This window comes from Eschscholzia californica, unplaced genomic scaffold (genome assembly GCF_041429995.1).
Source record: "Eschscholzia californica isolate CP2 unplaced genomic scaffold, dmEscCali1.0.p SCAF_5, whole genome shotgun sequence".
Lineage (NCBI taxonomy): Eukaryota > Viridiplantae > Streptophyta > Magnoliopsida > Ranunculales > Papaveraceae > Eschscholzia > Eschscholzia californica.
The window spans coordinates 26,309,799-26,333,297 of NW_028238472.1; the positions used below are offsets into that span (position 1 = coordinate 26,309,799).

General features: G+C 41.7%; 1 protein-coding gene and 1 long non-coding RNA gene across 2 annotated transcripts; one reads left to right on the top strand and one right to left on the bottom strand.

Annotated features, from left to right (window-relative positions):
* The first annotated feature begins 1,129 nt into the window (after positions 1-1,129).
* LOC147538015 (uncharacterized) lies at positions 1,130-3,363 on the top strand. Its single transcript, XR_015225953.1, has 3 exons — positions 1,130-1,255; positions 1,908-1,973; positions 3,087-3,363. It is a non-coding gene; the product is annotated as an uncharacterized LOC147538015 (long non-coding RNA).
* Positions 3,364-15,484: 12,121 nt separating this feature from the next.
* Positions 15,485-16,339, bottom strand: LOC147538016 (uncharacterized). Its single transcript, XM_086642923.1, has one exon. The coding sequence runs from the start codon at positions 16,337-16,339 to the stop codon at positions 15,485-15,487; it is 855 nt and encodes a 284-aa protein (XP_086499049.1).
* Positions 16,340-23,499: the final 7,160 nt, after the last annotated feature.

Below are 23,499 nucleotides of genomic sequence, written 5' to 3' on the forward strand. Positions count from 1 at the left end.
CGTTGACCGGATGTCGAACCTCCACCTGTTAATAATTTTGCGAGCACCGACGACGTCTTTGGGCTTAACCTGTGACAAAAGAGACAATAACACACGTAGGTCGTGAGGTCTTAGAGGACACCGGGATGGTGCCGACCTAAGGGGGCTCTGACGGTCAAGTCAGTAAGCTTGCAAGAGAAGTAAAGTGTACGTGGATATTAGCCCTGGAATATTACCGTTGGTTGGTTAATGGTCGGAGCCTAGGCACGACTCGTAGAGTGGCAGGAGCTCGCTCTCTACAGATGACTGACTTAATTGGAGAGAGAATAACGGCCTATGAGGTCCGTCTTTAAATGAAGCAGCCCAGGAGTGGGTTTGCCTTGTCCAGGGGTGTGTATCATAAATAAATAGGAAACTTTAAGGACCTGACCTTGTAAATATTCACGGGGGAAAGATAATGAAAGCCTGACCTCCAGGAGAGATAAAGTAGCCTGCCTTCCTTGGTTGTCAGGTCGTCCAGGAGAGAGAAACGTAGGTCGACCTTACTTGGATGTCAGGTTGTCCAGGAGAGAGAAACGTAGGTCGACCCTTGAGAAAGCCTTGTTTTTGGAAGGGTCCCGCACTTGACAGGGGTTCTGCACTTGGAAGGGTCCTGCACCCGGATGTCAGATTGTAATTGTATTTAGGTGAGAGGAAGGAAGCTCGATGGTTGCTCAGATGCTTGCTCTGTATGAGAGAGAAATTGGATGTTAGTATTGAATCTGTACTCGATGTGTTTGTCCGGAATCAGATGATCCACCGATTTAGATGGGAATTGGATAATGCTTTTGTGAGCTGTATTCCGTTGTAACATCCCATGTTTTCAAGGTTAGTTGAAAGACTATTTAACAATTGGGTCAAGTCAAAAGAGGGGTTAAATTTGCAACTTGTTCTGATTTTAGGTGTCATTTTGCAATCTGGCCAAATCAAGGGACTTGTTTAGGAGGTGTTGTAAATGTAGGACTCAAAAATGAACCCAACCCACTCTTTCCTTCCACCGTGCATGCATGTGAGACGTGTTACATATGGGATATGGTTTATGTATTTTAATATTTAAATGTGGACCCCATCTTCTCAACCCACTTAAAAAGCTTTTCTTTTAATCCATTTCAAAGCCACCAAACCAGAGAAGGTTTAATCTAATTTGGTCGTGAGTTGCTTAGGAAATTTAGTGGTTCGACTTCGTCGGTTGATTTCTTCTTGTTCGGTTGTCGGAATTCAGTGAAAGTTCTTCCAGGTAAACCTATTCGACTTGTTCTACATAGTTAGCGGTTTGAAATTTTCAATTTCGTCCGAATTTGGTGGTTTTATGATAGCTATTTCGTATACTGTATAGTTGCACTAATTTCATTTGGGATCGAAATTTGGAGCTATTTAGACGATTATTATTCGATTTCTTCTAATGATTTATGTTCAGGATCATGTTTAGAATGTTATGGACTATTTTGGGGTGACCATATATAGACGGGGTGCTGCCGAATTATTTTACGGCTAGAATATCATATTTGGACCAATTTTAGAATGAATTGGAATATAAAGAATTCCCCGAATTTTGTCGTATTTCATATGAATGGACAACTTCAGTTACAAATTTATATTATGAGGTTCATTATATGATTTATCAGCTTATGAAGACTCTAACATGTAGAATAGTGTTTATGAGAAGTTGGTCGGTTGGTTTATATATATTTCGGGTATTCAGTATACAGAGGTATGAAGTTAGGAATCGATAAATTTGGTTATACTCGAAGTCTTCTGAAGTTGGCGCATTTTCTCTTATATTCTGAGTTTTCATCGTTTTCTTTTATTTGTTGTTTTTGTCATGCGAAGGTTCTTAGTATAAGAACCTAATGTTTCTGTTCAATTTTGGTTATTCTTCCTTATCCCAGAGTATGCGAATGAGGAGGAATAAGGTCGTCTGGTAGGCGGGAGTCTTTGGTGATGCAAGGACTGAGGTAGGGGTTCTGAATCCTTTATCCAGCATGGTTTTATAGATAATGAATATGCTAGATTCTATAGTTATATATGCGCCATTATAACTAGAGTTTAAGTAGCATGAAACTCGATTTATGTGATGAACTGAAATATGCTTGAAATGTGTTGATGCGATATGAGAAATGGTTTCGAACTGATTTTACGATTATTGCGAACTACTTGGGATTTCCTTGTATGTACCCGACTGCGGATTATGTCAACCTACGGGCACGTAGCCATTGAGGGTAGGATGACATGTGGACACGGGTGTGACCCGTGTGAGACCGGTGAGGTGGGCGACACTAGTCATGAGACCTATGGGAGTAGAGTGCTTCACTTGCTGGCCATTGGTGTTCGTGCCTCCAGTTCGAGGCTCAGGGACGTACACCTGACCGCTCGTCTGGGAGGTGACATTGATTGGGAATCCCTCTGCTTTGTGGCGATATGACTCTTGGTTGTTCCACTTCCGTGTTTGATAAGATAATGAATGGAATGAAAATATTGCTTTTGATATACGAATGAAACTGATTTGAATCGAATATGAGAATGTGGTTTTGATATACAAAGGAAACTGATTTTTGAAAGATCGTATTAGATGCATGACAGGGTACCGAAGAGAATGAGGTTCAGGTCCTTCCATGGTAATTGGGGGACGGCTCTCTTATTCGAACTCGGTGATCAGAAAAACGTAATTAGATACTTAAGGTATATATGTATCATGAGGTAAACTCTTCAATGATTGCGGAGTCCCTTAGTGGGAGAGGGACTTACCGGCTAGGGGTAAGTCTCTTTCTCGAGGAGACGTAGTGCATTAGCTAGTGCCTAAATGGGCTGGTACTATCTAACGCACTCTAGGTTCTCCTGAGGTACTCTCCTCTTATTGGAGCGCACCATGGGTGGGCAGCTAATCACTGTTATTGCTTGCTAGATTAAGGAAAATGGTTTTGTATATAGTATATATGGTAACTGGTTTGGTAACTCGTTTTGTCATGATGTTTACAACTTATTAAAGGAACTTTTGAAAACGTGATGGGTTTTGAATTGGTCTTCTACCAGAATAACTCGTGTCGGTGAGTATTCTGACCCCCTACCAGTTGTTAGTGTGCAGGTGCTTTGTTGTAGCCTCGAGGCGGAGTGTGTATTCCAGCCGGTGATCTTGTCTGACGAGGCTAGTTGAGTTTTGTCGTTTTATATAGTTTTTCGTTATTTTCAAGTTATGTATTTATGCAGAAACCAAACTCTAATATGTATATACGTAAAATTTAGAGTTGTATATAAGTTGTATCGGTGTTTTATGAGGCGTTTGTACGTTTGTGGTTCGGGTTTCGACCCGAAACTGAGTTGAGTTTCTTTAGCTTCCGCTTAATAGTTTATTTCTTTGTGTATGCGAATGTATGGTTTGCATGACAGGTTTTGCAGGTGCGACCGGTTCGATTTACAGAGGAGATTCTGCCGGATTTTAGTCTCGTCTGTGAATTGTCGGGGCGTGGTCGTGTCTATTTTGGGACACGGGGCGTCACATCCGTAATCACCAGATGATGCTAAACAAGTAGTCTGTGTATTCCCTCAGGATCAGATGATCGAGTGTATTAGCCCATAATTCGATGATATTAGAGTGCTTGATAGTGATATTAGTGAAATATGAGTACGTTCGACGATAACCAGATGATCGAGTGTTTCTGTCCCCAATTCGATGATCTGCATCATTCTTGGTTCCGTCATTTTATAGTGTCTTGGGTCAACTGTTGCCTGATGGTAGTTGTCATCTTTAATGGTTGTAACGCATGGGTTGTCACCATTAATACGGACTTCGTAACCTCTGAAAGGACATATCCGGGATATTGTCGTCATGAATGACGGTAACGTCTCTCCAGCGGATACAAGGTGGCAGCTTCGCTGAGGAGATGAGGACTGACCTCTTCATCCAGAGCTGGAAGTGGTTCACATATTTCAGCCTGGTGAGGAGGCGAGGGCGGACCTCTTCCTCCGGAGCTGGAAGTGCTTCTACACTTTGGCGTTGCTTCGGGGTGTCCGAAGATAAATGGGTCTGGCCCATTAGTCGTTATTTCATGGGCTTGGTCACCGTCTAGGCCCATAAATCATGGATTTCTTTGGGCGCTCCTGGTGACGTATTTTGGCCCATACAATTTGTCCCACACTCTCTAAGTTGACGTAGTGCGACAACTTAGAGAGTAGTTCAAAGTTATGTGGCCAATCTGCAGTTTCAGTTTTGCTGCCTTTGTAGCCGAGTTCCTGTCCCATGGGGACTTGTCCGCGAGAAGTGGTGAACAGAAGCAGACCTTGGGGGAAGTATCTCTACCTATCTATGCGGGAGGACTCAACTTGCCGACCACATTCGTGGTGCTGGACTCTCCGTCGGCCTACAACATGATCCTAGGCAGACCGTGGATCCACGCAATGAGAGCAGTGCCTTCAACATTCCATCAGGTTGTACGGTTCCCTACACCATGGGGAGTTAGAGAGATTAAGGGAGACCAAGGGGCCTCCCGTAATTGTTATAGAAATACAATGAAATCTCCTAAGACCCCTTTATAGCAATTACAAACCAAACAACCACACAGTGCTGACCCTGACCAACCTAGCATAGAGGAGCTGGATGAAGTACAAATCCATCCAGACTACTCTGACCATAAAATACAATTAGGGTCTAATTTGAATCCTGCTCTTAGAAAAGAATTGATATACTTCCTCACTAGACAACACGACTGTTTTGCTTGGTCACACACCGACATGACAGGCATAGACCCGTCCATTACGATGCACAGACTGCGAGTCGACCCCGACCACCCGCCTGTTCGGCAAAAGAGGCGAAGGTTTGCACCTGAACGTAATAAGGTAATCAACGAAGAAGTAGAAAGCTACTAGACACGGGGTCTGTCAGGGAAGTCCACTACCCCGACTTGTTAGCCAATGTGGTGGTCGTAAAGAAGAAAAATGGGAAATGGAGGGTGTGCATCGACTTCACTGATCTGAACAAGGCATGCCCAAAAGACTCATTCCCTTTACTCCACATAGACATGCTAGGAGATGCAACTGCTGGCCATGAGCTTCTCAACTTCATGGATGCCTTTTCGGGGTACAATCAAATCTTTATGCACCCCGAAGATCAAGAAAAAACCTCTTTCATAATAGAGAGTGGCATCTTCTGTTATAAAGTTATGCCATTCGGACTAAAGAATGCAGGAGCTACTTACCAAAGATTAGTCAACAAAATGTTCGCTAATATGTTCGGCAACACAATGGAGGTGTATATAGATGATATGCTGGTCAAATCCTTGGAAGCTGGACAACACATCAACCACTTGCAGCAGGCCTTTGAGGTCCTAAAAAGGGTACAACATGAAATTAAATCCAAACAAATGTTCATTTGGTGTATCTTCAGGGAAGTTCCTAGGGTATGTAGTCACATACAGAGGGATCGAGGCAAATCTGGACCAGATACAGTCAGTTGTAAACATCCCTTCTCCCCAAGTGTGTGAAAGACGTGCAAAAGTTGGCGGGAAGAGTAGCGGCCCTGAGCCGGTTCAACTCTCGGTCATCCGAGAAATGTCAGCTCTTCTTTGCTACTCTAAAGAAACCCAAGGACTTCAATTGTGGACACCAGCTTGCGAGGACGCACTTCAATAACTAAAACAATACCTCACTTCGCCTCCATTGCTTTCAAAACCTACGTCAGGTGAGCACCTTTACATTTATTTAGCAGTATCTAAAACAGCTGTCAGTGCTGTCTTGGTAAGAGAAGAGGACGACGGTAAGCAACTCCCAGTTTACTACGTCAGCAAGTCTTTACTCGATGCCGAGACTCGGTACAGTCAACTAGAAAAGTTGGCATTAGCTCTGGTGACAGCCGCTAGAAAGTTGAAACCGTACTTCCAATGCCATTCTATTGTGGTCGTCACTGCCTTCCCGATGAAAAATGTCTTGCACAAGCCAGACATGTCTGGACGCTTGACTAAATGGGTTGTCGAACTCAGCGAGCACGACATCACGTACCAACCAAGGACGGCGATCAAATCCCAGGTATTAGCTAACTTCATTGCCGATTTTACTCCTGACTCTCTAGTGCAGCTCAGAAATAGCTACTCTGCCTCACCGAACCCGACCCTCAAAAGTGGACCTTGTCCGTGGATGGGTCAAGCAACATGAACGGAGCTGGCCTGGGTGGCATCCTGACCTCCCCACAGGGGGACATAGTCCAGCAAGTAATCGGGTGCGAATTTAAAGCAACTAATAACGAAGCATAATACGAAGCTTTAATTGCAGGTCTGACCTTGGCTAAAGAATTGAAACTACAGAATCTTGATGTAAGGTCTGACTCTCAGTTGGTGGTCAACCAACTTCAAGGTATGTACCAAGCCAAAGATGCTAGGATGACAGCATACTTGGAACGTATCAGGGAAATGCAAAAATATTTCCACGAGGTTAAGTATGAACAGTTACCCAGAGCTAAAAACGGACATGCGGATGTTTTGGCGAATCTTGGCTCGTCCATCCAGACAAAGGTAGCTCGGAACATACCCCTGGTCCTGCTCTAGTGGCCAGCCGTCTGGAAGAATCCACAACCAGAAGTAGCAACTACAGATACAGCTGACACCTGGATGACCCCTGTCATAAAGTACCTGACCAACGACGAGCTTCCCTCGGACAAAAATGAAGCGAGAAGACTGAAAGCGAAGGCTGCGAGATTTTGTATACTCGACGATCAATTACTCAGGATGTCGTATTCAGACCCTTACCTCAAATGCATCACTCCTGAAGAAGGTAAGTATGTCTTAAAAGAATTACACGAGGGAGAATGCGACAACCACTCTGGTGGTCGTAGCCTAGCCAATAGGGCTCTGACTATCGGCTACTACTGGTCGACCATGAGGGCTGATTCAGTTGATCATGCCAAACGATGTGACAAATGCCAAAGGTTCGCCCAAACTTCTCACCTACCCCTAGAAAAATTAAATTCCATACTATCACCTTGGCCTTTCATGAAATGGGGCATGGACATAGTGGGGTAACTTCCCACTGCCCCAGGCCAACGTGTGTACATGTTGGCCATGACCGACTATTTTTCCAAGTGGATCGAAGTCGTGGCCTTCCACCAAATAAAAGACAAAGAGGTTATGAGTTTTGTGTGGAAGCATATAATTTGCAGGTTCGGAGTACCCAAAGAAATCGTCACTGACAACGGATCCCAATTTATAAGCTTCGCTTTCCAAGACTTTTGCAAGGACTGGGGTATAAAACTTAGTTTTTCAACCCCAAGGTATCCTCAAGCTAACGACCAAGCTGAATCATCAAACAAGACGATCATGAACTCTCTGAAAAAGAAATTGGAAAAAGCTAAAGGAGCACGGGCAGATCAACTACCGACAACTATGGGCTTATCGAATAACCGTACGCACGCCAACAGGTGAAACCCCTTTCTCATTAGCTTATGGTTCCGAAGTGCAGTCCCAGCTGAAACAGGAGTCCCTACCGCACGGTATTTGTGGACTGAAGGAGAAAGCAATTGGGTCGAGCTTAACCATAACCTCGACATAATTGATGAACTAAGAGACAAGGCAGCTATCAGAAACGCCGTCTACCAGCAGAGAGCAGCCTCTCACTATAACAAAAATGTCCGAATCAGATCCTTCAAAGTTGGGGATTGGGTACTTCGAAAGGTCTTTCAGAACACCAAGCAGACAGGAGCAGGCAAACTAGCTCCCACTTGGGAAGGGCCTTATCTCATCACCCAAGTAGTGGGAGAGGGAGCATACAAGCTCCGCTCACAGGAAGGTCTGGACATCAACAACAGTTGGAATGCAAGACACCTAAAACGGTACTATTTCTAACCCAATTTCACTAAGTTGTCATTTATCTTTTATCTCACCTACTGACTTGGGCGCCGGAGGGTCGATGGCTATGCCATCGACCTCCCCCCCACCGAGAGGTCTGCAGGCAAACCGGGCTTCAACTGGGGGACAAGCGGAAGGAAACAACAACAACTTTGCCAAGCAAAAGTCGGCGACATCACTTTATCTCTCCAAGAGACAAACAAGGATAAACACGACTCCGCATCTACCCCACTTGAAGACAACCAGCTCTGCAAGCTAGTTCCGCACTATTTCAGACTCCGGTTTTGCACACTGCCCAGATATGCAAGCCAGCTCCGCACTGCTTCAGACCCTAACTCTGCCCAAAAGTCAGCCCAACTCTGCAAGCCAGCTCTACGCTGCTTCAGACCCTAACTCTGCCCAAAGTCAGCTCAGTTCTGCAAGCCAGCTCTGCACTGCTTCAGACTACGGTTTTACTCGCGTCAGTACATGTAAAAGTCTTGACGTCAAAAGATCTTTACTAAAACGACACTGCTCGTATCGCATGAATATTTATCTTGTAATACAACATTATTTCAAAAACGATGATGTTTCAATTCAAGTCATATTTTGTCTATGTATGCAGACTAAGGGCTTCAACGCCACGAAACTTAGTCTAACCCTAGACCTTCTCAAGCTCTAAGCTCAGACTAGGGGGACAGATGAACAGTCATCCTCCACGGATTTCAAACGCGTTATGACACTCAACATACACTGACTCGAGTATTCAAACAAGGCAAGCCACGCTTCGTCAAAACGCTTGGCCATGCCTAACACAATGCAGGTATAATATAAATTATCTGTGAAGGGTAATACCCTTACCCTTTGGATAAAAGAGGCAAACAATATGTGTCTGTAAAGAGTAATACCCTTACCCTTATGGATATGAGGCATTCATCGGCGGAGCTACACCCTGGAAAATCAGCTAAGTCCACACCAAGAGCACTCGGCAAACTCGCCTTGCCTTGAATCGACAAGCTTGCCCGTGCCTCGATCAGCACACCAGCTCCGTCTCATTAAAAGTTTACTATCAAAAGCACAGGCGTATAAGCCTTGCCTTGATTTGTAGCTCTGCTTCGTTAGCCTTCCTTGATTACAGCAGGCTTCATTAAAAGTCTACGATCGATAAGCACTCGGCTTTTAAGCCATGCCTCGGTCAAGAGCCCTACTCTACAATCCTGCCTCGATTTGAGTAGCTTTCACTAAGTCTGCGTCAAGAGCACTCGGCGTATAAGCCTTGCCTTGATCGATACCCCTGCATCACGTGCCTCGCCAAGAGCACTAGGTCCGCCTCGCCAGGAGCTCCGGATCTGCCTCTTTAAAGAATTTAGGTCAGGACTACAGGCAGACACCCTGCCTTGATCGGTAGTCCTACCCTCTCGTGAAGTGCTAAGCCTTGCCTTGACAACATCACAACGTGCCTCGACAAGAGCATTAGGTTCGCCTCGCCAGGGCTCCGAACCTGCCTCATTAAAAAGTATATGACTACCCGGTAAATACCTTGCCTGGATATGTAGTCCTGCCTCATGAGCCCGCCTCATGAGTCCTGCTTCATGAGCCTGTCTCATTAAAAATTTATGTCAGGACTGCCTTGATTGACAGTCCTGCCTCATGAGCCCACCTCATTAAAGTATATGTCAAGACTACCCGGTAAATACCATGCCTGGATATGTAGTCCTGCCTCATGAGCTTACCTCATTAAAAAGTATATGACTACCCGGTAAATACCTCGCCTGGATATGTAGTCCTGCGTCATGAGCCTGCCTCACGAGTCCTGCCTCAAGAGTCCCGCCTCACGAGCCTGCCTCGATTTGAAAATCTGCATGAAGAACACCCGACATATAAGCCATGCTTCGATTGGCAACCCCACATCGACACACGCCTTGCTGAGAACATTGGATATGCCGACTAAAAGGTGAACGGTATTTGTTATGTTGAGCCGACCACACGAAGCATCCTTCCTCGTCGAACAATCCAATGGTCGTTGATGTCCAGCAATTGTCTTGATGTCTACCCGCAAGTACATGAAACTTGCGATGCTCCCAATACGACCTCGAAAATCGTTTGTGCTCATCAGCTCAAACATCAATTAACGAACCATCAACCAGTAATTCAGAGAATCAAGAACACTTGAAATTTTCCGAATCACTCCGACATGCCTTCTCCAGAGCAATTCAGATTAACTCAATAAACGCGACACTTCTCGTGGACAAGTCCCATGGGACAGGAACTCAGCTACAAAGGCAGCAAAACTGAAACTGCAGATTGGCCATATAACTTTGAACTACTCTCTAAGTTTCCGCACTCCGTCAACTTAGAGAGTGGGGGACAAATTGTATGGACCAAAATACGTCACCAGGAGCGCCCCTAGATATCCATGATTTGGGCCTAGACGGTGACCCAGCCCATGAATTAATGACTAATGGGCCAGACCCATTTATCTTCGGACACCCTGAAGCAACGCCAAAGTGTAGAAGCACTTCCAGCTCCGGAGGAAGAGGTCCGCCCTCGCCTCCTCACCAGGCTGAAATATGTGAACCACTTCCAGTTCTGGATAAAGAGGTCAGCCCTCATCTCCTCAGCGAACCTGCCACCTTATATCCGTTGGAGAGACGTTACCGTCATTCATGAAGACAAATCCCGGATATGTCCGTTCAGAGGTTACGAAGTCCGTATTAATGGTGACAACCCATGCGTTACAACCATTAAGGATGACAACTATCATCAGGCAACGGTCGACCCAAGACACTATAAAATGACGGAACCAAGAATGATGCAGATCATCGAATTGGGGACAGAAACACTCGATCATCTGGTTATCGTCGAACGTACTCATATTTCACTAATATCACTATCAAGCACTCTAATATCATCGAATTCTGGGCTAATAATCGATCATCTGATCCCGAGGGAATACACTGACTACTTGTTTAGCATCATCTGGTGATTACGGAATACAACTCACAAAAGCATCATCCGATTCCCATCTAAAGCGGTGGATCATCTGATTCCGGACAAACACATCGAGTACAGATTCAATACTAACATCCAATTTCTCTCTCATACAGAGCAAGCATCTGAGCAACCATCGAGCTTCCTTCCTCTCACCTAAATACAATTACAATCTGACATCCGGGTGCAGGACCCTTCCAAGTGTAGGACCCCTGTCAAGTGCGGGACCCTTCCAAAAACAAGGCTTTCTCAAGGGTCGACCGTCGACTTACGTTTCTCTCTCCTGGACGACCTGACATCCAAGTAAGGTCGACCTACGTTTCTCTCTGACAACCTAGGAAGGCAGGCTACTTTATCTCTCCTGGAGGTCAGGCTTTCATTATCTCACCCACGCGAAATTTTACAAGGTTAGGTCCTTAAAGCTTCCCAATTATTTATGATACACACCCCTGGACAAGGCAAACCACTCCAGGGCTGCTTCATTTAAAGACAGACCTCATGGGCCGTTATTCTCTCTCCAATTAGCAGTCATCCGTGGAGAGCGGGCTCGGCCACTCTACGAGTCGTGCCTAGGCTCCGACCATTATCCAACCAACAGTAACATTCCAGGGCTAATATCCACGTACACTTTACTTCTCTTGCAAGCTTACCGACTTGACCGTCGGAGCCCCCTTAGGCCGGCACCATCTGTCCCCTAACACCTCACGGTCACGTGTGTTATTGTCTCTTTTGTCACAGGTTAAGCCCAAAGACGTCGTCGGTGCCCGCAAAATTATTAACAGGTGGAGGTTCGACATCCGGTCAACGCCCCAGTCCAGCTGACTTCTTGACCCGCGAGTGTGTTGTTCTCTCTTTTGCCACAGGTTAAGCCCAAAGACGTTGTCGGTGCCCGCAAAAATATTAACAAGTGGAGGTTCGACTTCCGGTCAACAACCCGGTCCAGTTGACTTCTTGACCCGCGAATTCTTACCCTCACAAAAATAATATAAAAAAAGTAAGGGAAATTTTAATAGGCCCCCCCGTTTTTGTTAAAAGGCCTCCCCACTAAAAGCGCCCCTCATATAACCAATTTGGTTATAGGGGCCCCTCTACAAAAAAGCACTCCCTTCATCTATATTTGACCTAACGGCAAAGTTAACGCCGTTAGGTCAAACTTAACCTAAGACCAGACCCTACATTGACCTTCCCTAATACATTTCATCCCTCATTTCTTGCAAGCTTCAAACAGCCGTAAGTCTCTCTCTCTCTATCGCCCTCTCTCTCAAATCACCAAATACAACGTTAAGGAGCTCACTCGGTTGCATCTCTCTCGGTTAGTACCTCTCTCTCTCTCCCTGTATCTCTCTCTATCCCTGTATCTCTTAGTACCTAAATCAAACCAAGAAAAACCCTAGTTTATGTTTTTTTTTATTTTTGAAATTAATGGCTTAATAAGTTCAATTGATTGATTTACAACAAAAACTAACAAGTTTCAGACCTAATTTGTAGTTCATTGCGTCTGGTTGTGGGAGAAAAAAGATAGAGATAGAAAACCCCCAAATTTAAGAGGGAAACCATTAAATCTAACCTATATATGATTTTATTTAGTTGTTTTTGATTTGATGTGTGTGATTTTTGTTCAATTTAGTTGATTTGATTTAGGGTTTAGGGAAACCATTAATTTAGTTCAATTTTTTGTTCAATTAATGTAGTGCATATTTTCGGTCGAACCAGACCGTTATTTTGACAACTTACGGCTCGTGGTCACCGTAAAAATTCATAGTAGCTACTGTGCATTTTTACGGTGTGCACGAGCCGTTTGATGTCAAAAAAACGGTCCGAGCTGTGCATATTTACGGTGGGCTCGAGACGAATTTGTGCATATTTTCGGTTCGAGCCCACCGAAAATATGCACAGTAGCTACTGTGCATATTTACGGTGGGCTCGAACCGTTTTTTTTGCCATTTCACGGCTCTTGCCCACCGTAATTTCGCCAGTAGATCAAATCTTGGTGACTTTATTTATGCTTTCTAATGCCATTTTTTCTAAGTTGTTTGACTTTATTTATATATCCTATTTTACCTTTAGTCATGTTTGAACGTGTCGCACAAACTGTAAGTGCGAGAAAGAGGAAGGAGGATGCTAGGAAGCAGATTGTCGACGGTTCGACGAGTGAAGCAGGTGCGGATCCTTTTCCAGGAGGGCCCACAGACCGAAGCGTTCTCAAGAACTATGAGAACCATATTGCATACCAGATTTGGAATGGCAAGGTACGTGTATGTTTTTCTATTTTTCGCACTTATCAATGTTTAATATAATGATATATTGTTAACTTTCGATAAACGTAACTTTTATGTTTGATTACGTAGGATCGTTCTGTTTTGAAACTACATAATCACGCAAGTGGTGTGCTAGTGGGGCCCTTGAAAGTAAAAGTATACGAGATTCAAAGAAGGAACATGTTTGGGACCTAGAACTCGAGTGTAAAGTAGTTCGTGAGAAGGTGCAAGCATCAGGACTTCTGCAATTCGCTAAGTACTCTTACCAGAAACTTGACCGGGTTCTTATCACAGCTTTCACGGAGAGGTGGCATGAAGATACTAACACCTTTCACATGCCATTTGGAGAAATGACGATCACACTAAAGGATGTGCATCGTATTACAGGACTTCAGATTACAGGTCACTCGGTTCATCTTGATAATGATCATGTAAATGAATGCGCACTTCTGGTGAAAGGTTTAGGGGTGACACCTGAGGCTGCAGAAGCAGAATTGAAGGTGACTAAGTGCAAGAGTGTCCGAATGTTGTGGTTGAGGGAAATCTGTTCGGGTAGCTTAGACAAAGATGACGCACGGAAGAAAGACTTTTGCGTCAGAGGGTACCTTCTCCATCTTATGGGCTCGACTCTTTTCTGTGACAAGAGTGGTTCGAAGGTGCCTGTTTCTTACATATTTGATGGACTTGACGAAGGTCCCTAAATATTCGTGGGGCACGGCTGTGCTTTCTTACCTTTATAGGCAGCTCGGTCATGCTTCCACTAAGGGTGGACAAATGGCGGGTTATCTGCCCCTCCTCCAGGTATTTCTCACATTATTATAAGTTGATTAATTTAGAAGTCTATCTTCTTGGTAGTAATAATTGTTTTCTTGTTTAGGCATGGATTGACGAACACTTTAAGCTTGGTCTGTCGGATTTGAAAAAGGATTTCGACATTAGCCCAGATTTGCCTCTGATGGGTAGATGGACGGAGCATGATGCACATGGAAATCTAGATGACAGACTGGTTAACCTCCGAGAGATGATCGACGATTTGGAGGAGCGAGAGGTAAAATTCTATATACTATGGTATTTTGCATGTTAATTTGACATTGAATGAGCATCTAGTATAATAATTGTGTTATTTAGGTTATTTGGGACCCATATAGACTCATGGGCATTGGTGAGTCATCTCCCCCACTATACGCCTTCTACAACGGTTGTATCGTATTTGATGATATTGCCGAGCCGTATTAACCCGAAAGGGTGTTGAGGCAATTTGGTGTGGTTCAACATATTCCGTCTGCCCCCATGAGAGCAACAAAGAAGAGAAAGAGTGAAGCAAAGGATTATGGAGAACATACATGGTATTGGGATAACTGGAAACATCATGTCCTCAACTTGAAAGACAGGTCGCAACGGGTTAGTTCGGCTTGGGAGGTCGATGATAAATATGCTGAGTGGTTTAGTCGAATTTCACACCCGAAGGTCCAAAACCCAATCCATCGGAAGACGAACCAAGCACAAAGCTCACTCGGTTCGATTGCTTACTACGTAAGTACACATAAAGCATGTAATCTACTTTATTTAGTATTGATGGAAATACATGTTAACAGACTTGATTTTTTTTTTCAGAGAGAGGGTATTCGGCATGCCCTTGCTGCACTAGATTTGTCTGGGGTGGATGCAGGAAAGGAAATTCTTCACCAAGTATTGAGGGAGGAGCAACTTCCGGAGGCACCCAGAGGGTTCAGGAAGAAAATACAAGGAAGAGGACAAAAACAAAGGCCGTGGGCAGAAGGAAGACCTAGAACGGCTTTAGATACTTTTATATTTTGAGACCATGTCGGAAACTTTTGAATGATGTCGGATACTTTTATATTTTGAACGACTTTAGATACTTTATCTTTTGATATGTTAAAACGGTTGGTTTTTTATATGGTTGAAATGTTATATTTTGATATGTGCCAAAAGAGAGAGAGAGAGAGATACAAAACTCCGATAGCACCAAGAACTCCGATAGAAAAGAGAGAGAGATACAAAACTCCGATAGCACCAAGAACTATGATAGAAAAGAGAGAGATACAAAACTCCGATAGCACCAAGAACGGTGCGAAAACACCGAATAATTGCACAGTACTTACTGTGCAATTTTTCGGTGGGCCCGAGCCGTTTTTAGCAACATAAACAGCTTGGGCCCACTGAATAATTGCACAGTAGGTACTGTGCAATTATTCAGTGGGCCCAAGCCGTTTTTAGCAATACAAACGGCTCGAGCCCACCGTTTTTTTGCACGGTACTTCTTATTTAAAAAAAATAAAACTTTACCTTGATCGAAAAACTTTACGTTTAAAAAAAAAAGATTTACGTTTAAAAAAAAAAACAACTTCAACTAACAGTTACTACTAAAAAAAAACAACTTCAACTAAGTTTTCATTCCATATCTATTGCTATTGCATTCGATGATGTGTCCCCTTCCTTCTTTATACTTGATGGAGTTTCTTCCAATTGCGGATTGAAATTATCGCCACTGTCAATTTTATGTTCGCAAATAGTCAACCACCTTCTTGCATCTGAAATAGCATATTGAGACCATTGCCTAGCAATCGGAGGAAGTATAGTTTCGTTTTGTAGCTTAACATTAAGGAAATGACAATTGTTTACATAACCAATGCATACCATTGTATGTGGTTGAGACAAACCTTCGGAAGATGGTGGTGGTGGACCGGTGATTAAAGGTAAAAATGTCGTTGAATCATATTTCGCCAAATGAATCAACATTATATTAAAATGAGTGGCAATTAAATAACTCGTCTCTCCGTGAGTATACCAAAACTCATCTTCAGCTGGTATATCAAAATTGTTGGTTGAAACCAACAATCGGTCATAAAAAGACCCAAACATGGCTTTGTATAACTCTGGACGTGTTTCGAGTTCATTAAGAACACCTTTTCGGATCTCAATCCAACCTACCTCCGACGGATACCCGAGACCAAGAGCGACGGCTATAAAACCACAATGACCGTCTCCTGGAACGTTTGTAATAGTACTGATAAACTGATAAATCACCTCAGGCATTAGACGTAAAAATGAATCACCACTACCGCGAGATCTCCTATTGGCTTTCCGTGCACTTTTAACCGATGAAACCGATGTTTCCTGAATACATTGTGCATACTCCCAACGAGAAGGATCTCTCTTAGTAGATATGACTGCTTCCTTCTCTTTTCTGTTTCTTGGTTTCTTTGGGGCTCCTCGGGTTTTCAATTTTGCCAAAGGTTCTGTCATGGATGTCATTGAAGGACAAACAATACTCCTCAACCTTTATAATATGGCTTTTCTCTCAGGACCGGTCGACATATCCCACATGGAGTACAACAATCCTAATTCGTAAGAACTCTGAAGTTCGTTATATACCTCAGGAGTAGGAATAATTGAGAGTTTAGTCCATTGTGGGTCAATGAGTGACAAAGATATCACCTCACCGCGTCTCACAATGATTTCCATCTCGTGAGCACAAGGGAGACCATACACAGACCTATACACACATCCACACAAATTTGAATCAATTCCTATAGTATTTGCCCGCTCCACCTCATCTGCCAACAGGTCAAGTGCATTGTGTGATACATAACCCCTGAGTTCCCTAAAGGCGTTGATTTGATGAGACATCTTCACGGATGTACGACTTTTCTCGAATGTAGCTTTAATCGCAACAATCTTTGTCTCAGTCATTAAATGTATAGATTCCCAACATGTGACGAAGTTACCCTCGGATGTATCCAAGTTTCTTTTCGCTTCGCATGTGCACCTTCAACCCTATTCGTTGTAGTATTACCCAAATGCATCACATTGTCGGTCCATGTCGTTACAAAATGTTCCCTAAGTGGCAACCAAGTCTTCTGAACATAAATAACATCAATGGCGTTACTCTTCGACCACGTTGTGACGAAATCTTCAACAGCGCGATTATAATCCGCCTCGGTTTCCGCAAACATGATTAGTCGAAACATTGACATGAACTTTCGGAATGGTTTGTTTTTCAAGTGTGGTTTAACCTTTCCAACCACACACTTATCTATATGGAAAGTACATAATAAACGATCTGCATGTGGGAAGACTTCACCTATTGCATTGATTAATGCTTGTTCCCGATCAGTCAAAAATACCTTCGGCATAGAGTTAGGAGGAAATAATGTCCTCAAACGATTCAAAGCCCAAGTGTATAGATGTTCTGGCTCTCCATCCATAAAAACCATGCCCGCGGTGAATGATTTCATAGTCGAAGTCATCCCAACAATCTCAAGCAATGGTTTCCCGTATCGGTTTGTTTTGTATGTACAATCAAGCATTAACACCATGTGGAAGCACTTCAGCAATTGGATAGATTCCGGGTGTGCCCAAAATAAGTTAGTAATCTCCCCTGTTTCATTCTTCATTGAATGCCAATAAACATAATTGTGTTGAACTAACAACTTCATCAATTGTTGCATAGGAGTTCTACCTTCTTGTTGACTATGTCGGATTCGTATCCTTTCGTTGTATATGGTACGCATTGTCGAGGTATTATCGTTGAATTTTTTCTTTATTTGAAAAAGAATTTGTCGTGGTTTTGTACCACATTGATATAGTTCTTCAACAAAAGCCTTTTCTTCATTATTCAATCTATTAGCATATGCATGCCCAATTAAGGTCACTGCAAGTTGATGATTATGGATCCCACACACAACTTCCACCTTCCACTTGTCTCCGTCTATCGGTATTCCTTTTAACTTGAAGGGGCAATTGCATTTCTTAGTACTCGTTTTTCTCTTTTTGGTGGACGGTTCTTTTGTTTTAGGAATTATTTCTGCCTTAAGATGAGAACGATACTCTCCACTTCTTTCACATCGTAAATCCATCTTCGGTTTTTTACCACCTTTCCGCGCAGCAGACTTACCAATCATAACAACCATTTTGTTTTTTATACCAATTTCTTTTGCCCATTTAACTAACTCGTCTCTCGTTTCAAACACTTGTTCAGTTCGAAAATACTCACTAACATCAATGCTGACAAAACCTTCATATGGTCTGTTTTCTTCTTGATTTTCTTCTTTCTTATCTGGAACTTCAAGGTTGGGTTCTTCTTCTCCACATTCACGATTTCCAATTTTAAGACATCCAAATTCCGATGATGCTTCATTTTCTTCGACTGCATCATGCCACCTTTCTTGTGTATTAGGACCTCCAAAATCCCAAGTGTCTGTAGTAATTTGAGATGGAAGTTGAGAAGAAGCCACAACAGCAAAGCCCTATAGGAAAAAAAGAGAATTTTAGTCAAAACGGCCCGAGACAACCGTTTTATGTATTATTTTCGGCCTTAGACGGCCGAAAATATGCACAGTAGCCACTGTGCATAAAATCGGTGGGCACGAACCGAATTTGTTGACATTTTTCGGCTCGAGTCCACCGATTTTTTGCACAGTAGCTACTGCATATTTTCGGCGGACTCGAGCCGTAAAATGGCATAAATTCGGTTGTACCAGACCGAAAATACCCTCTGTGTTCAACAACCAAAAAATTTTCATACAACCAACGAATATATCATACAACTTGAAAAAAAGTGTTAGGATATGTTCATCTACCTCTTGGGAGACTGAATCTTGTCCAGAAATTGATGATTTAGGATCCTTTGATGTTTCTCCAAAACTTTTGAAACTTGCTTCATCCATGGTGGTTTAAGAGTTTAGAAAGGGATAGAGAAGTGGTTTAGGAGTGCAACAACAATGTGAGATTGTTGCACAACTCCGATGAACTTTCCCCATTGATGATGGTCGCCGGTGATGTTGACAATTCCGGTGGAAGAAGAGGGAAGAAGAATATAAGAGAGGAATTTCTAGGGATTTGGGTTTTAGGAAGTTTTATAATTAACAACTAAAATCCTAATGTGGGTGAAATACACCTTTAAAGGGGGTGTTTTTTCACCCATTCAAAGAGGGGGCCCTTTAACCAAGCTAAGTCAAAGGTCTTTTACTAAGTCAACGAAACCATGGGGAGGCCTTTTAACAAAAACGGGGAGGCCTTTTAAAATCTCCCAAAAAGTAATTAAAAAAATTAATAAATTAAACTGAATTTATTCATGTTTTTCTTTTGGAATTTTTTTAAGGTTTTTTTACACTTCAGGGATCATCAAGCATTCAAGCTTAGCAAAAAAGAATTACTCACACATCTCTCTAAAAAAGAGAATTACATAAACAAAAAAATAAAGAAATCGAGGGTTCTAAGAATCAAATCTATTCTTTTCTACGTGACTTTTATAGAAAAAAAAGATAGAGAGAGAATTAGAAATAGAACAGAGAGAACAAAGAAAGAGAAATAGAAAAATGAAAGAGAGACCAAAGAGAGAGATAACAGATCTAACAATATAAAAATACACAAATCACAACTACTAGTCTTTGTTCATGATCGAATGAACCATTAATATCGTCTTTTGGTTGAACCGAAGAACTCCGAAGGCTTGATTTCTTCATAAGAACTTTCTGAGCATAATCTATAAGTGATGGCCCAATACTCTCAGGATGAATTCCTCGAGATCTCATGGTTGTTATAACTCTTTGATACAAATCAACCCGAAGAACATATTGATACTATTTGCGGCCGAGTGGTGGTGTGGAGGTGGAAGACGGTGGTGAGGAGTTAGCCGAGGCGGTGTAGGGTTTGTAAAGAGTGAATTTGTTGGTTTGAGGGTTTAAATAAAGAAGATGGGTCGAGGGTAGCCGGGTCCCGGGTATAGACGGGTGGGCGGGTATAGACGACCGAGTTTCGGGCGGACGGAATGGTTCGGTACTCGGGTAAGACCTCCTACCCGAATACGCCCGCGCCTGCCCAAAATATCAGGCCGGGTACACCCGACTCGGGTTCCATTCAGATTCTTACCTAAACAAATTATTTCTCCACACTTGATAACTAGGAATAACTTTTATGGACATCGACCTACTTAAATTATTTTTCCACACTTGATAACTTCAAAAACACGGTCATTCTTAACTTACATTATGTAAAAGATTTTTACCTAAATAAATTTCAATATTATGTATGAAAAGTCCAAAATTTGGGCCCAAATAAGAAAAAAAAAGACCCATCAAGAAAATTAAGGGAAATTTGGTCAAAATTCCCTAAAAAGTTTGAGTTTTGGTTAAAAAAGATTGAGTTATTTCCCAAATAGCCCCCAACTTTATGACCAGCTTCCTGCCTAGCCCCATACTTTATCAAAAATACTCAGATGGCCCCCTTTTTCAGTTACCGTTATAACTCCGTTAACTAGTCATCACCTTCTCTCCTCCATCTCAACACCTCTCTCTGCCACCTCATCTTCTCGCCACCTCATCGTCTTCACCGGCGAAGGTCGCCGGCTGACCGACCAATTTGCCGACCGGCGACCTCCAAACATTAAAAAAAAACATTTTTTTCCTCTCTTTCTCCCTCTAAAACAAAAATCCAAACATTAATTCCATAGGTATAAACCCTAAACCTAACTTCTTTTTTTTGAAGTAGAAACCCTAAAACCTAGAATGAAGAACTAGGCTTCGAACAAAGAAATAATAGAAGAATCAATTGATCTGATCGTGTTAACAAAGTATAAAAAAAATAGAGAGGGTTCTGATCGACTTCAAACAATCTTAGAAGAAATTTCTGATTTTGATGTCCGAAGGTCGAGCTTCGAGTCGGTCAGCACAACCGTCTGGCCGGATTATGCAATCTTTGAAACGTCGTCATACGCCGTCTTCATCGGATTATGCAACCTCTCATTGATCTTCAAGGACTCCATTATTGGTTTTCCAGGATGTATAGATCCATTATATTTAAGAACAAGAATTGCTTAAAAGAAAAATGATGTTTACAGTTTTTGAGTAATAAATTTGGAGATGATTATAGGAATCAAGGCATTTAGAGTGAAAAAGAAGAGATTTTGACTTGTGTAGCAGAGCCAATAATTAAGGATGCAACTAGAGTGAAAAAGGCAGGAGATTTGGGTATTATTGAAGAAGCTAAAATCATGGCTTCAATATCAGCTAAATGTTTAAGAACATAGTCTAGCTCGAGGCCTTCAATATCTGAGATTATCAGAACCATTAGAAAAATTCAATCTTGAACTTATTGGTAGAAATCAAACCCAAACTATGAACATTGAAGAACCTACAAATAAAAGTATATAGTGAAAAGACAACTCACAGCAAAAGATTTAACAACAATAGCCTCAACTTCATGATCATCAACACATTTCAAGGATCTTCCTGGTGTTATCAAGCAGGCTGAGCCCACCTTTCTCGCTCCTCTTCTGGGTTTCGGTCGTGGTGTTGGTGCCGCCGGTGGACAAGGACAAAAATAAAGATGAGGTTTGTATTGGGTCAATTTTCCTTTTTGTTATGTTGTTACTGTTAATCTTAATTGGATCTTGAGATTTTTTAGTTTTATTTGGATAAATCTTGAAGTTGACTTTAGTTGTTCAATGAAAATTTTGCTAGTTATTATTTTGTTAAACTGTTCTTATCCAGTTCTTCTTGTTTTTCTTTCGGACTAATTTGGGAGGTTTCAGATTTATTTGTAGAGATAGAAGTTAAAGATGGCAAGTAATGTGTTGTTATACCCACTTATTGGATTTGCTTCTTGTTTTGTTCTTCTTTATATAACAATGGGTGATTTTAGATCAAGTTATAAAGAAGCAGAGATGAGTTCTTCATTCTAGGTTTTAGGTTTTACTTCAAAAAAAGAACTAGGTTTAGGGTTTATACTTGAATATTTGGATTTTTGTTTTAGAGAGAGAATGAGTGAGAAGAGAGAGAAAATAGGAGGGAGAGAAAATGTTTTTTTTTTAATGTTTGAAGGTCGTCGGTCAAGAAATTGGTCGCCACTGAAAATGATGAGTGATGGGCCTAGAAGGTTACCCTAAAAGGTCTGTACCACAAGTGCACGGTGGTCAAGTAGTAAAATTCCGGTAGGACCGGGGTCGATCCGCAGAGACTAGTCAAACCTGTTTCTAAACTCAGAATTAGTACGGTTTTTGGTTTTGATTTGGTTTTGGTGATAAAATATTAAAATAAAATAACAGAAATCAAAATGAACTCAAATGGGGAGAGGACCTAGGATTTTAGAATCCATCCTAACATGTATCAATGATAACTCAATCATGCATATCTTTTCTATAACTCAAGTTTCGGTAACCTATCATACCGAACCCCGGAAAATAGTCTAGTTAAAGCCGAAAATAATTAAAGTCTAAATCCAAAGCATTCATATATTATAGTTTCAACTATTGACTATCAATCTATAAGCATACACTATCAAAAAACTAAACCTAAGTATAGTGTTTCAAATCGAAAGCATAATCAATGAAGAAATCGTCATCTATCCAAACTAAGAATTCAATATTCCTACATTTAAACCACATCAAGACATTAAAGCATGAAGAAGATATCAAAATCATATGCCAAAACCTCATCATAAACCCTAGACAACGAGTTTTATCTTATCATAATACGAGATTAAGACATATATGACAAATAAGAGAGGAAAAGGGAAAAACAACTAAACTTTTTCTCGCACGAAAATTATTTTCCTTCTGTGAACCAAACACTCCCCTGGAGAAAATAATTTTCCAGCAAAGATTCTGATCCAAACAGTGTCTTCTTCTCCACTTTGTCTCTCTCTACTGTTTTCTTTTATTTCAATCCAGAGAATGAAAATTGTGATGATTCCCTCTGCTCAACTCTCTATCTCTCTCACAAAGAAAAGAATTGAACTATTGAATGAAGATTATATTAAATGGGGAATGATAAAAAAATTTTCTCTCTCTTTCTAATTCACTCTCACTATCTGTTTCTCTTTACAAATACTCTCTACTCTGCTTTCTTCTTCTCACTCCCTGTTTCTCTATAAAGCTTTATCTATACTGTTCTCTCTCTTACAAAAAGAAAAGTACAGAAGATGAAGAAGAAAGAAAAGATAGATGATAAAGAAATACTATTCTGTTTGTATCTCTCTGTCTCTCTACAATACTCTTTGTCTCTCTATAAATTATATTATGAAGCTCAAGAGAGGATGATCCCCCCAAAGATGAGATACCCTTTTCTGTTCTCCAAAGTCTTCTTTTATATCTTTAGAGAACCAAACTAATAGTAACTCTAAAATATTTCTTCAAATCTCCAGCCTGTTCTTTCTGATATTATCAATATAAGAAGAAAAATATTAGTAACCGATCTCCATCAATCGTTGCTCTCTCTCTCTCTGTAAAAGTCTCAGTTGTTCTCTCTTACTAAAGCAAGATCAGAACACTTCCAAACAGAGAGCTTTCTTTCTCTAGATTTTCCAATATATCCAGCTTTAACCCAATCCATCTTCAAATAAAATCTCCATCGAATTTCATTCTTTAAGAACTAGTCTATTGATCTCTGTTTCTAAAAAATGAAGAG